Source organism: Carettochelys insculpta, chromosome 5, assembly GCF_033958435.1.
Source record: "Carettochelys insculpta isolate YL-2023 chromosome 5, ASM3395843v1, whole genome shotgun sequence".
NCBI classification, from domain to species: domain Eukaryota; kingdom Metazoa; phylum Chordata; order Testudines; family Carettochelyidae; genus Carettochelys; species Carettochelys insculpta.
In genome coordinates, this window is record NC_134141.1 from 35,459,999 (window position 1) to 35,473,675 (window position 13,677).

Consider the following 13,677-nt stretch of genomic DNA (forward strand, 5'->3'; position numbering starts at 1 on the left):
TGCTTGGGGAGGGGGACAAGCCTTCCATTTAATTCAAAACCAACCATGGTCATGAGCCCTTACAAGTGGTGAGGGGAATACATTAAGTATGTCTAGAGATGGACATATGTAAGATCATGTCCAAGGAATGGAAGCATGATACTGAAGAATGCTGAGATGTTCTAAAACAGTCATCTTCTCCTACAATGCCTAAGCACAATGGAGGACTGGTTTAGGACGCTGTGACAATAGGACTGCAGGGCTTTAAAAAATTTTCAGAGGTTTGTCCCAGATCTGTTATACTTTTCTAACATCCTGTTTCATTTTGTGTAATAAACAGACATTTTCTGTGTAATTCATTTGCTGAATTGATCTGCTGATGATGTTTAAGTTTCCAAACTAGTTTACCAAAATCATTTGACCTTCAGCAGAAACAGAGTAAAATGAGAATGCAGAAGAGTGATTCATTCAGTAAAGAATTATTTATATACCTCCAATGTGTTTTTCATTAAAAAAAGATATTTATTTATACCATACAGATTTCAAAAACAGTGTTTTTTCTGTAGATATCATTCAGTTATTTTTGTTTTTTCTTTCAAACCTTCCATTTTGCTTGGTTCCTAACAGTTTAGGTTTGTGACAGAAGTGCAGTAGAGATAACACTACAAAGGTTCATGTGTTCAGAGGAATCCACCTTTACTGTTCTAAAGTCCTTCTTTCAAAAACATACTGGACACGTACAAACATAAAACAAAGCAGATCTCATCACTTAATTTGACGAGGAAAAATATTTAAGAATTTGGGGGAAAGTGAAAAAATGTAAAATAATAAAAAAAAACTGCTTTGAGTTTTACTGTACACATTCCTTGACTGACACACTGGACTTTTCATATCGTTTCTATGGAATCCACAGATGTTTTCAGTCTTTTCTCATTGTACGTAACCAAGGAATGACCAGAAGCTCGCCTTACATAACACATCCTATAGAAGGATGTTTTCAGTCTCTTTAGAAGGATTTTTAATTTTTTTTTAAATTTTATTTTTGATAAATGGAAACACCATTGAGTCTTACTTTTGAATACTGAAATGTACAATGAATCCTAAAGGGAGAGGCTCTATATTAACAGTTTCCTCCAGCAAATTTGACAGGATAGAGTGCTGAAGTGGACAAAATGATCAAAATGCATAACAAATCAAAACAACCTGAAGCTGAAACAAAGACGCATTTCTGACTCTCAGGTCACAAGAGAAATGTTCTAGGCCATTAAATACAGAAAAGGAATACATTGTCTTTAAGTAAGCATTGTATGCCGAAATATTCCTTCACTTTAAAAAAAAAAAAAAAAAAAAAGACTGTAACACACACCCTAATGGTTTTGGCTGTAGGCTGAACTTAAGTAAATATCATCATTCAGTCAGTATGTTGTGGTAGCTTAGGCTGCCAGTGCGGTTTACCAGCTCAAGCACCATGTGTAAACACCGGAAACAAAAAAAAATTCAGGAGGGCATCCTCTCCCTCTGTCTTTCTCAACTGCTTGTTCCCTTTCTCTCTCACACACTTCTCTGAACTTGCTTGCATTGTTCTTTGATGAACCATGTGGTTAGAACACAAAACAGTATCACAACTATTGTTTTGTTGTTTTGTTTTGTTTTTTCCTCTAACTTATCCAAAGGGAAGGTCACCCAATTAAAAGTCCAGCACTTGTTTTCAGAGCTTCTAAGTGCTTCTGCCTTTACTGTCTTTCTTTGTTTTTATAAAACATGCCTTAATCATACTATAGCACTTTGCACTGTGAATCAGAGAACTTTACAGAACAACAGAGTTAAGACTTAGTTTTTCTTTCTTTTCTAAACACCACAAAAGCCCAGGCCTCATCAAGGAGCACCAGAATGGGTTCACTGTACCAAGTTTTGTTCTGCAGTAAATAATTTCGACATCTATATTCTGCAATATTATCCTTGTTGAACAGAGGAAATGCCTCTGCTGATTCACACCACATAATTGTGTTTCCTTTTATGTAACTTAATATACAAGAAATAAAGATGCACCGTTGAGTTTAATAATATTTGACACTTGAAAAAAGCACCAAGTGTTCTTTATTTTTTTTCCCCTAGCATTTTTCTGTTGGCCAAAAACTCAGCCTCTGGTTACAATGAGTAACTAGTTATACTTTCTTTTTTGAAAACTTGTGCAAAGTTGGCACTTTTATGTTAACACTAAACACTAATACTTTTTGTTTGGCATTCATGCCCCATACTGACCAGACCACTTTTTTCTAAGTGTTTTTTTAAAGACACTTACTGGAAGTATGGCAATAGTTTAAGGGAAAAAAAAATGCATGGATATTATTACACATCCCCTTGTAGTGTATGAAAAAAGTGCATGACTGGATTAATGTAATAGTACAAGACAAAAAAAAAAAACAGTATCAGATCAGATGCTGTAAAGCATGCCAGCACCTCCGTATTATTATATATAGCAGGTAGTTAAAACAAGACCGTGTTTCTTTTAAAAATGTGCATTTAAGCTAACATAAATGAATAGAGCTAGCCAGCAAACTATTTTTCTGCATATCTAACAACTGGATGTAACTGTAAAAAATTTTAAAAAAAGAGAGAGCTAAACCACAATTAATACAATTGTTTTACATCATAGGCCATTCAAGGCTCTATATATATACAAGTGTAACAGCCATGCTTAGTAGAAGTTTCTCCCAAAGGTGTAAAGTACACAAAGACAACCAAGAAGTTCTCCACCCTCTCTTTTTGCTTCTTTTTTTGTTTGTTTTTTGTTTTGTTTTATTTTTGCAGGCAAGAGTCTTTGGAAATGACTGAGAATGTCATAACAAAACTGGGGCTAGTTGCAGTTTTTTATTGAGGGTGTTTCACCCCCCAGTAAAAGATTCCATCCCTTCTTACCCTTCCATTGCCCACCCCACAAAAAAAAAAAAAAGCCAACAACAAAGGAAAATGAAAACAAACAAAAGCACCTGGTGTTTCTCTTCTGTTAAAAAAAGAAAAAGGTATATATATATATTTATATATGTATATTTTTATATATATATATATATAGACTGTATATGGCAGTTCAAACATGGTAGGCCCTCCGTGAGAGCTGGCATTTGTATGTCCATCCTTGAACTAATCTACTGAAGCAAAGGGAATGTTTTTATGCAGGTTAGGGTTCTGACTGTGCCGATTTCGGCTGCGGACAGAGGAGAACATCATGTTGCACCCAGGGACTTTGCACTTGTGCATTTCTCGCAAGTGCACTGTTTTATAGTGCACCCTGAGAGTCCCCTTGTTGCTGTACATTTTGTGGCAAATGTTACACATTATCCCACCGTTGCTCATTGAAATATTGTTGAACATGAGGGATCCTGGAAGCTCAGAACCCGTACCTACACCTGTGGCAGGGGTGTCCATTTTGTGTGCAGATTCTCCACTGTCACTTGCCCCATCAACGTCATCAAGGAGGATCCCCTCATCACTGCCTGCATCGGATTCTCTTGAGGAATGGATACTGCTGCTAGACTGGATGCTGGAGGTGGTGCTCAGGTCCAGAACCATGTAGTCTTCAGACATGCCCCTTCCATACCCATTCATGTGGGAATCCTCCGTACCAGCTGGCGAGGAGGTATCTTCCCTTATGTCAAGCCCCATTTGATGCTGGGTACCATAGATCTTCACCAAAAATTCATCACGGAGGTCCTTACTAAGAGAAGGCTGAGAGGTGTCCAGTCCCATGTCATCCAGTTCTTTGGTCAAAAGTTTACGGTGCAGATTTATGTTAGCACTGTGCCTGGGAAAAGAAGAGAGAAGGAAAGAAAAGGGAAAAAAATGGAGATGAGGGATTTGTAACAAAAAGACAAATGCAAAACAAAATAAACAAAAACACCTTCCAACAATAAAGAAAAACACAACCCACCCTACTTTTTTTTCTGTTACCACCCATCACCACTAGCCTCAGCAGCAGCTGCAGCTTTTATATTTCTGATTTAAGACATACTTCAGCTTAATAAAACATGTGACATATATATATTTTTTTTAGATTCATGACATGGAATATTCAGAAACCGTAATTCAAGGGGGAAAAAAATCCCGAAAAGTGGGAAAAAAAAAAACCCCAAACCAAAATACAGTAGAAGCATCCGACCAAGACAATCAGGGAAGAATGTAGTTGCAGGTCCTGATTGTGATCACACTAAAACTGATGTGAATCACAAATCAAAGGAGCATAAAGGTGATCAGAATCAGGTCCAGGTGAGATGGAAAACACATATGAGGATTAGGAGCACAAATCCCAGAGAAAGTCACTTAGGGCTCATCTGTGTGTGGCAATGGACCGCAAAGGATATAAACTTGAGAGCTCTCTAAAGTGTTGAGCTCTAAGTGGCCCATGTTGATCTTGATGTAAAACAAACAGGTTCCAAGTGCACATTTATGTAGTATTGTTTCAAACATTTCTATAGCAATGCACACTAGGTACCCATTAGAGCACGGCAGCATGGTCCACTTCAGGAAGTTAGAGCACAACTCTTCAGAGCTTCTACAGTTTATAGCCCTCTAATGTGCACTACTCACAAAAGCCATTAGATGTTGCCCATCCTCCTGTCAGAGCAGGGTGGTTGTTCACCACAGCATGTTTCCCTGACTCAAGCAAGAGAATTGCCAGTAAAAAAAATATTGATGAATGCACAGGGCTTTGATCTCACTCAATTAAAACACTTAAGCACATGCTTAGCTTTAAGCATGAAATCAGTTGGACTTACTCAAGAGTCTCTTGGAAAGCATTCACTGACTTCAGTGGGCTTTGGATCAGCCTCCAAAAACTTAAGGTTAAGCACATTCTCAAGCACTTTACTGGGTTATGGTTTTTATCATCAAGAATTAAATTTTCATGTCAGCAATTGTGAAAGCTCACCTACTATTTTTAAACATTGAATTTCACTCTCCACTTTTGATATAAGCCCTTTAGATAGACTCTGTATATTTTAAGCACAGTAGAACTTCACTGATTTGCACTAATGACTAGAAAACCCTTTTCCAATGAATTCTCTGAATTAGTGAGCAAACCAGCAAACATAGCAAAATGTCAAAATACTTCATCACAGAAAATAAGTTTGGTAAATGTTTTATTTTAATTATGATAATACAAATGAAGTTTTAGTAATTATAGGACCTCACGTTAGACTTCTCAGGTTTTGAGCCATTGCTAAGTAGAATGAGAAAGATTTGGGGGGAAGAGAGTAACTGGAATTTCAAACTAATGAAATAAGAATTAGTGAAGTTCCACTGCTTAACATTTTCAATGTGCAAACTAAGGACACAAACCTACAATTTACAACATGCAGGCTCACCATATCCACCTGCTCATTGTAAATTGAAGATCAGAGTCTGAACATGGGAAAACAGAGACAGAGGATTTATCAATAGACTAGCAAAACACACAAAAATATAAAAAGTCCTGAATACAAAATTGGACAAGAGGGCAGGCAGCAATGACCCAATATTCTCTCTACTTTTGGGTCCTCGCGTAACATCAAAAATTGACATTGAAAGTCAGAAATGGGCAGTATTTCCTGAATGAAATCTTCAGTTTTAGAAATTACGGAGGACATATCTCTCAACCAGATGAAGTCCGAAATGCAACAAAGTTGCTCAGTATGGGTCATAAAACAAACACTAATGCTGCAAACTTACGATGACATGTGGTTAATTAATTTGCTATCATGTCTGTTGTTCATAATTTACAGTAATAAATGTCAGAAGTTAGAGATGGAAATGATCAAACCCATTCTCTTGCAAGTACAGGTCAGTGTTCTCTGATTGAAGATAGCTCAGATGTCAAACTGATACTGCATTTCGTTTTAATCCAACCAGATCTGCAAAGAATGTAGGTAAAGTTGGATCTCAAATGGAGTTCTCATAATGAGACACAGTTGAGAGATATGTCCAAAGGTAAAGAAAACTGGAAAACATTTATTGTTCTATTCCAACATGGGAAACACGCTTTTCACATAATCAAATAGAGTACTGTTGCTTTTTGTAGGCACATAAGTGTATTATACACATCCCCACACTGCACTTATGAAGGCTGAGCTTACCTTGTGATAAGATCAGCTTTCTAATCTTTTGCTAAATCGAGATCACAAAAGAGAAAGAGAGAGGGAGAGAGAAAAAAAGAGAGAGAGAAAGAGAGAGAGAACAAATTCACATTCCAATCCAGACATATCTGGTTTAAAAAATAAACAAAATTTTAAAACGATAAAATATGGCTAAGAATGTCTTGAATGTGAGATCAATTTGTGTCAGCCATCATCTCACTTACACAGCTGTCGTGTTGGACACTGGATCAGCCACACAATCCAAAATCATAAATTAAATTAAACAAAACAAATTCACATCACCATCCACAAATGAATTCTAAACAGATGCAAGCAGTGTGCACATACATGAATGATAAACCAGAATTTATCCCTGTAGTCCCTGCTTCGACACAATTGTCCTTTGCCTTTCTGGCATCATATGACTCCAGGTGGAAGTTTCTAAGTGTAGTATAAGAAATGCTTACTGCAAAACCGTGCATACGCTGACAAGCAGCAGTGGAATCACCGGAATTACTTCCTGAGTGTAAAAGCACAGTTGTGCTTATCACAATAACAGCTAACTGAAAACTACTCATGAAGTGGTCTTCTGGGTTTACTTTTTACCATTCTTCCTTCTCCTTCCTCCCCACCCCTGATTTCACACTAAAAAGAATATGGGAATTTGCTGCGATGTAAAACTGGCTGGGTTAGCTGTAGCTGACTGTTGTTTCTCACACATCCGAACTTACTATTTCCTCAGTTCGCTGCTGGGAAAACAGAAACCAGATGTGTAGGGAAAATAACTTCAAAATTCATTGAACGAAGAGGTAGTAATAAATTAACATGGTTAAAGAGGATGCTGTGAGACCCCAAACAGACAGATGCCTTCCTGAGGATGGTCTGTAAAAGACACAACCCTACCGAAGCTATGACAGGGCAAGATGTCTCCCTGATTCAATTCTCACTTACAGCAGTGGCAATCAGTAATGTAATTAAAATATGTACCAGCCCTTAATATCTGTCAGCTAAACAATGTGCAGAAATGTGTGGACAAGTTCTGGCACTCTGTTCTGCAGTGTCCCTTTTCCGCTGTCAGCAGTACTGTTGGTTTTTCCTAATATAATTACATTGACTTTTATTCAATTAAGTGCCATCCCTAGCTTAAAAAAAAAACTACTTTATCAATAGATTCAGGTGTAATGCAATAATAAAGATGAACTCATAGCAGTGCATTAGCTCTGCTGTTCATAACTTCTGAACATAAGTTCATTCATAGCAGTCGATTTCCATTATACAACCACAGTTCAAAAGAATTGATTATTTTACATTCATTTCTTAATCTATTTCACTTGTGTTTAATAATCCTCTAAAATATATGCAAAAACATTCCACTAGGGATGGGGGAAAAGCACTGTGGGGAAAATTCTGCATTCATTTGGACATTGCAGGTTTGCAATTTTGTGCAGAAACTGAAGCCATAAAGCTCCATTAGAATTTGGAATATTGTGTTGAAGTTGCCAACCACTGACACTGTGGTGGGTGGCATAGGAAAGGGAAGAAAATGAGTTCACACTGCAATGGGGAAGAGTCTAAATTCCTCTCATTTCCTGCCCAGTGCATTAAGAACATGACCATGTGTTGCAAGGTCCTACCTCAGGACAGTGCTTAAGCTACTGCTGGAGTGGTGTCCTAAATAGAGATGCTTTCCTGAACAAGGGCCATAGGCTATATCTACATTAGGCAGAGTAAGTTGACTGCAGAAATGCAATTCTAGCTGCATCAATTGTATAGCTAGAATCAATGTATCTGCACTCGGCTTACTTGGCCGTCCTAGCTGAAGAAGGTCGATGATGCCTCGTATCTCACAAGGCATACAGGGCTTGACTGTGACCCCTGAGAGGTTGATTATGTGTGTCCCTAACAGAAGCGTGTCTGGCTGGGGTAGGGGAGTGTGAGGGAGTGAGAGAAAGAAAGAAAGAAAGCGGAGAGCATGTGGGAAAAAGAAGTCTTGAAGAAACTAGCAGCACAGAAAGGCCCAGAAGCAGAAAGGCACTAGCATTAATAGCTAAAAGAAAGTGGGGGCTGGAAACAAAAACCATGGTGAGGGTATTTTACAAATGCTGAATGAGCAGAGATAGTGCTCCAAAAGCACATAAAATAAAGAAGAAATAAGCAGCACCCTAAAACTGTTGTCCTCATCACCTCCTGTCTACAGTAGCCTAACTTCTTCCTCTTGGGCCTCCCTGCCACCCATGCCACCTCTCACAAAGAAGCTGCTGCTATTTGTATCTTCGTTATCTGCAATTGGGACTACATCACATCTCCTTGGAAATATCTCCCTTGCACTACATCAATATCAGGCTTTTTACCCTGACCTTCAAGGCCCTTCACAACCGCCCCCTCTGCTTATCTACTCTCAACCCTTGTACTGCTCCAATACTGGAGCCTTTGAATGCCATGTTTGACTGATCCTCCCACAAATACCTGTGCTTTCTTCCATGTCATCCTTTATGCATGAAACGCTTTCCCCAAATGGCTGCTATTCACTCCTCCCTCAAATATATACTCACAACACGCTTTTATTACGTCTGCAAGAAATTAGACCATGTCCATTGGCTAGGCTAAAAGGCAGTTTGGAATAGTTAGTGTTTATTTATGCAACCTCATAACTTAACTAATGGCAAATGTATGTGTATGTAGAAAAATCATATATAAATTGAACATGGCAGATTTGTCTCTCTCTTCTTTCATCATTTGTGTACTCCCTGACTACTCAAATAGCATTACTAATGTTTGCCCCTACATTTGTAAACCACATACCAAAGTGGGGCCATGATCCTACCAGAACCTTTAGGTGTTGCTAGAATATACATATTAAATAAAAGGAATTAGAAAGCTAAAGAGCTAAGGCTATGTCTACACCTGACCCCGACTTTGAAGGGGGCATGGTAATCAGGGTGATGGGAGATTACTAACAAAGTGCTGCACTGAATATGCAGCACTTTATTAGGCTAATTCTCCCCCACAGCAACTTCCAAGTGCCGGCATGCCATGTAGCCATGGGTACTTTGAAGTGCCCGTGCTACTTTGAAGTGCCTTTACTCCTCAAAATTTTGAGGAGTAAAGCCACTTTGAAGTAGCACCAGCACATTGAAGTGCCTGCAGCTACACGGCATGCCGGCACTTCGAAGTCTGACACTTCAAAGTTGCCGCGGGGCAGAATTAGCCTAATGAAGTGCTGCATATTCAGTGCAGCACTTCTTTAGTAATCTCCCACCACCCTGATTACCATGCCCCCTTTGAAGTTGGGGGCAAGTGTAGACATAGTCCAGGAGAGAAATACAAGGTCAAAGAGCATCACCAAAGGACAGATACATTCAGTCTTGGGAAATGGGTTTATCCAATCACAGGCAAGGAGGAAGTATGAGGGGCTGTGTACCTGAGATTTTTAAAAACACTTCTCTATGAAAAAGTGCACTTGCTTAACCACTGGGCCTATTTCCATTTTGAGTATTTTTATCTTGGGCAAAGGACTTAAAAAAAATTGTTTTACCAAAGTTCTAGTCATAATATGAAGCCCATAATGGCTCTTTTCTTTCTTTCTTTCTCTCTTTCTTTCTTTCTATTTGGTAATTAATATTCTTCTTCCATACAGCTATACATGAATTAATCATATGGTGGGCAGAAAGCGTTTGGACAAATTCTCACCAGAGGGAAATTCTGCAGTCTAAACTCAACCATCTTAAGAATGAATCAGTACTGCTGAAAAGATGATGACGACGATGATGATGATCATGATGATAAAGATGAAATCTGTGGCCGTGGTCAGGCAAGGAGGTTATCAGACTCCTTTTTCCTGAGAGATTGGAAATTCAGTCACAACCCTGAGCTGCATTGATTATGGACAGTTCTCTTATATGCCTGTGATGACACTGGTGGTAATTTTTTTCTTTCATTCTGAAATTCAGTAAAATATTCTCCCATAATTAAAATTCACTGTATGTTCTACCCTACTTACTACGTGCCAGCTTCACTTGACAGAAATGCACTGAGCATCAACAAAAGAAAGGGGATTATAAGGCTAAGAAATATGGTCAATTAAATGCACATGCCATTTATACAGCTCATAAATCCAGTCTGGTACTCTTCAGCAGTTTCTTTCAACCCTCGCCAATGAATCTGAGTCTGTTAATTTACTATCCATTCGTTGAAAAGAAAAATGTAATGACTGCTTTATTTTAGTTTATTTTTATTTAGTACATTTTTCACTTCTTTTTTGAAGAGGGTGAGAGGAATTAATAAAATAGGGAGAGTTCTACCTTTGTGCAGAGGCTTGAAACAAAACCTACACACCATTAGGTCCAACCCCTGTACTGCCTGCCTGTGCTGGGCTAACATTCACCCTTTACGGACATTTGAATGTTGGGGAGATTGGACTGCACCGTTTGCAAACTCTATGCTCCTTTCATCCCCAAACTAAGGCAAAGGCACGACCTAACTGATTCAAATGAAGCTGAAGATGCTCAGTCATATGCAGCAGTGGGCCTTGATTCTTTGGACGGCTTTGCTTTAAATTATTGTAAGTGAGCCTAACAGTAACATGATAAAAATACATACAGTTATTACGTTAAAACACTACATAAAAATATCCCTCTTGCTGCCAGGCAATAATACGAATCAATCACTTATAGCTAGAAAGAGCCTAATATTTTATGAAATGTGAACCCATACAACATTCAGACAATCTGGAGTTTCATTACAAAACCAAAACTCAGTACAGATTTGTCAGGTTTGCTAAGATTTGCAAACATTTCCTGGAAGCTAGAAATAGACATTAACTACCTGGCCATCAAGATCTTTTTTTTTTTTTGGGAGCGGTGGGGTGGGGAAGGGGGACAGTGTCATTCAACCCATCTCCCCTGAGGATTATTCCTCTAAGGCAGTGGTTTTCATACTATGGGGTATGCCCTTTTGGAAGGGGGAGAAAACAGCAACACCAGGTGACTTGGCTTTTACTTTCAGTTTCCTTGTTTATTTAAGCCTGAAATTCAAACAAAGTCCAAAAAATGTAAGCATATGCTAAGCCAATTTTGTCCTTCCTCAAAATCTCTGCACACGGAAAATGCTGAATTTCATGCAGCTAAAATGAAAGTACACCATGTAAAAACTTGGCTAAACATAAAAATACTCATAGTTATGAAATACTCATAGTATATAGTTTCCTTAATGCTGATGTTTCTTGAAGAATGAAGTTTTGTCCGATTTACTTCACTAATGAATGAGAAAATAGTTCATAGAACTTAGTTAGCATTAGAATCTGGTGAAGAAATGACTTTCCCATTTCCAGTTCTAATTCTTCTACTGTATAAGTTGATTGATACTATCTGGCTGTCCTATGTACAAAACAAACAAATAAACCCCGCTATCCATCCAAGCTAACATGGGTCTAAAAGACCCTAAAAGAGTGGCTCCATTGAAGTCAAAGGTAAAACTCCCATTAACTTCATTTGGGCCAGGATTTCAAACAAATATTTGCAGCTTGAAACAGGTCTCTGACTGTGCGTAATGTGCCTTGGTTTTGGGTGTGGTTTGAAACAGTGGTGACTTTAACATAAGCAGCCTGGACAAGCAATCACATCGATTCTTGAGGCTTTAAATTGCATAGAATCTGAAAATATTAACCTTTCATAGGAAGAAAATCCAAAAGGTAAAATACAGTTCAGCACCTATTAAAAAAAAGTAAAGAAGTGCTTATTAAATGCAGGAAATAAAGGACAAGCAAGTTCTTGCAAATTAAAGATGTGGAACCCAGTCATTTCAATCCCTTTCAATATGAAGCAAATCATTCACACTGGTCACGAAGACAGTTCCCGCTACACTCAAATTATTCACTTGAAGATAAGCTCCCACCAAACTCTTTAGGGGTTTAACTAATTTACTGCACAGATACGGCACGTCTGTTGTAATAACAGGTAGGATGTATTGGGGTCGACCATTTATCAGAATTAGACTTCTCTTCTCAATTCACAGTGAATTATACTGCCTACACTGCTCCTCTTTCTTAGAGCTTGCCATCCCCTTATGGCCCCTAATGTGGCAGGCAAACAAAATTGACAGTCTCATCTTGTCAACAAGGGGTGATTCTCTTGAGAAGCCATTTAAGTTTGCAGAGGAAGCAATGTATTAATGTGCCTGTCCCAGGAATGTTAATCATCTTCAAGCTTCCCATAACTTTGACATGAACGAAATCACCAAATTTGTTTACTAAATGAATCGTAATATGCTAATAAGAGAGCATGACATATATGGTAAAGCCAAACAGATGGTTTGTTTACTCCACTTGTAACTTTATAAATGTTGTAACCCTGAAGATGTTAGTGAGAATTATTGGCTTGCTGGCAGAGGCAGACATGCCTTTTGCATACTTAATCCTGAACTACAGTCAAAAAACAATTTGTTATTACTGTGGAAGGCATAAAATGTTAATGCTGAGATGGCATTTGGGAAGGTAGGATGGTTGACTATGTGAGTGAATGTCCAGGTTAAATATGGAATTGATATCTGACTGCAATGTTTTCTTCTCGTATTGTGTTTGAGTTTCTTGAAAGGCCAATAATTCAGTACATACCTGTTGAGGTGTTAGTGAGATGATCCTTACGGAGTGAACAGAATTACACTTTCACAACAGCTGTGTGTGCTCAGAAGTATCAAGGTCATGTCATACTCTTAATATATTACTATTGTAGACCATTAAAGATCAAAAAATGTTACAAATCAAAAGCATAAGCACTGGAGTATTTTCCATAGTTATTCAGAAATGATATAAGCTCACTGTAGCGCTTCACCCTCACGCTTTACCAGCTCCAGATGCCTGGAAGCAGAGTCTCATTACAGAATAACCAGTGCTCTTTTCTAATATCTGAACTAGTGATGAAGGTTTACGATAAAAAGATTTATCTCACTAAACATTTCCAAAATGAGCTCACTAAATACAAAAATGTTACACAAGCAAGAATGTAACCTCATCTGGAGCATGATCTTTCAACATGAGTTGCGGGTGCCCAGCATTATTTAGAACCAGGCATTTGTTCTAGGCTGCTACTTGAATTTACCTGGGCCTTAAGGTGAAATTCATCCCAATGCAGAGGATGCCACACAACGGTTAACACATTTTATGTGGTACTTAGGGCTTTGTTCTGGCCCTCTGTTCAGGAAAATTTCACACTTAAAGAATGCACATGTCTCCTCCGAATGTATTATTCAAATAATACATGAATTGTTATTTATTTTTAAAAATTATACATTTATAAATATAACATGACCCAAGAGTCATAATCAGTCATTTTTTCTTGTCATTTTATTTCCCTGCCACAACAGGTAAAATTCAATGGTTTTGAAGGAATTTGTGTAGTCTCTTCTGTTTTACATCTCACTTGTGATTTCCACTTTGAACTTCAGGTTTGAGTGAATGCAAAATCTCAAAGTGAAATTCAGTCCTCCTTGAAACCAATACATATATTTGTCATGATATTTGTGCAAAGCAACACATCAGATCAAATTTACTTGGAAGCTTCACAAGCTTTTCAGTGATTTTATTCTGTTCTTTTAT

The 13,677-nt window shown here is 38.1% G+C and overlaps 1 protein-coding gene across 2 annotated transcripts in view; it reads right to left on the minus strand.

Annotated features, from left to right (window-relative positions):
- Window positions 1-487: 487 nt before the first annotated feature.
- Window positions 488-13,677, minus strand: part of BNC2 (basonuclin zinc finger protein 2) — a 457,477-nt gene continuing 444,287 nt past the window's right edge. For both annotated transcript variants that reach the window (XM_074994931.1, XM_074994932.1), the window contains one exon: window positions 488-3,781. In XM_074994931.1, coding sequence (XP_074851032.1) covers window positions 3,121-3,781 — 661 coding nt within the window. In that variant the 3' untranslated portion in view covers window positions 488-3,120. The remainder of the gene's footprint in view (window positions 3,782-13,677) is intronic.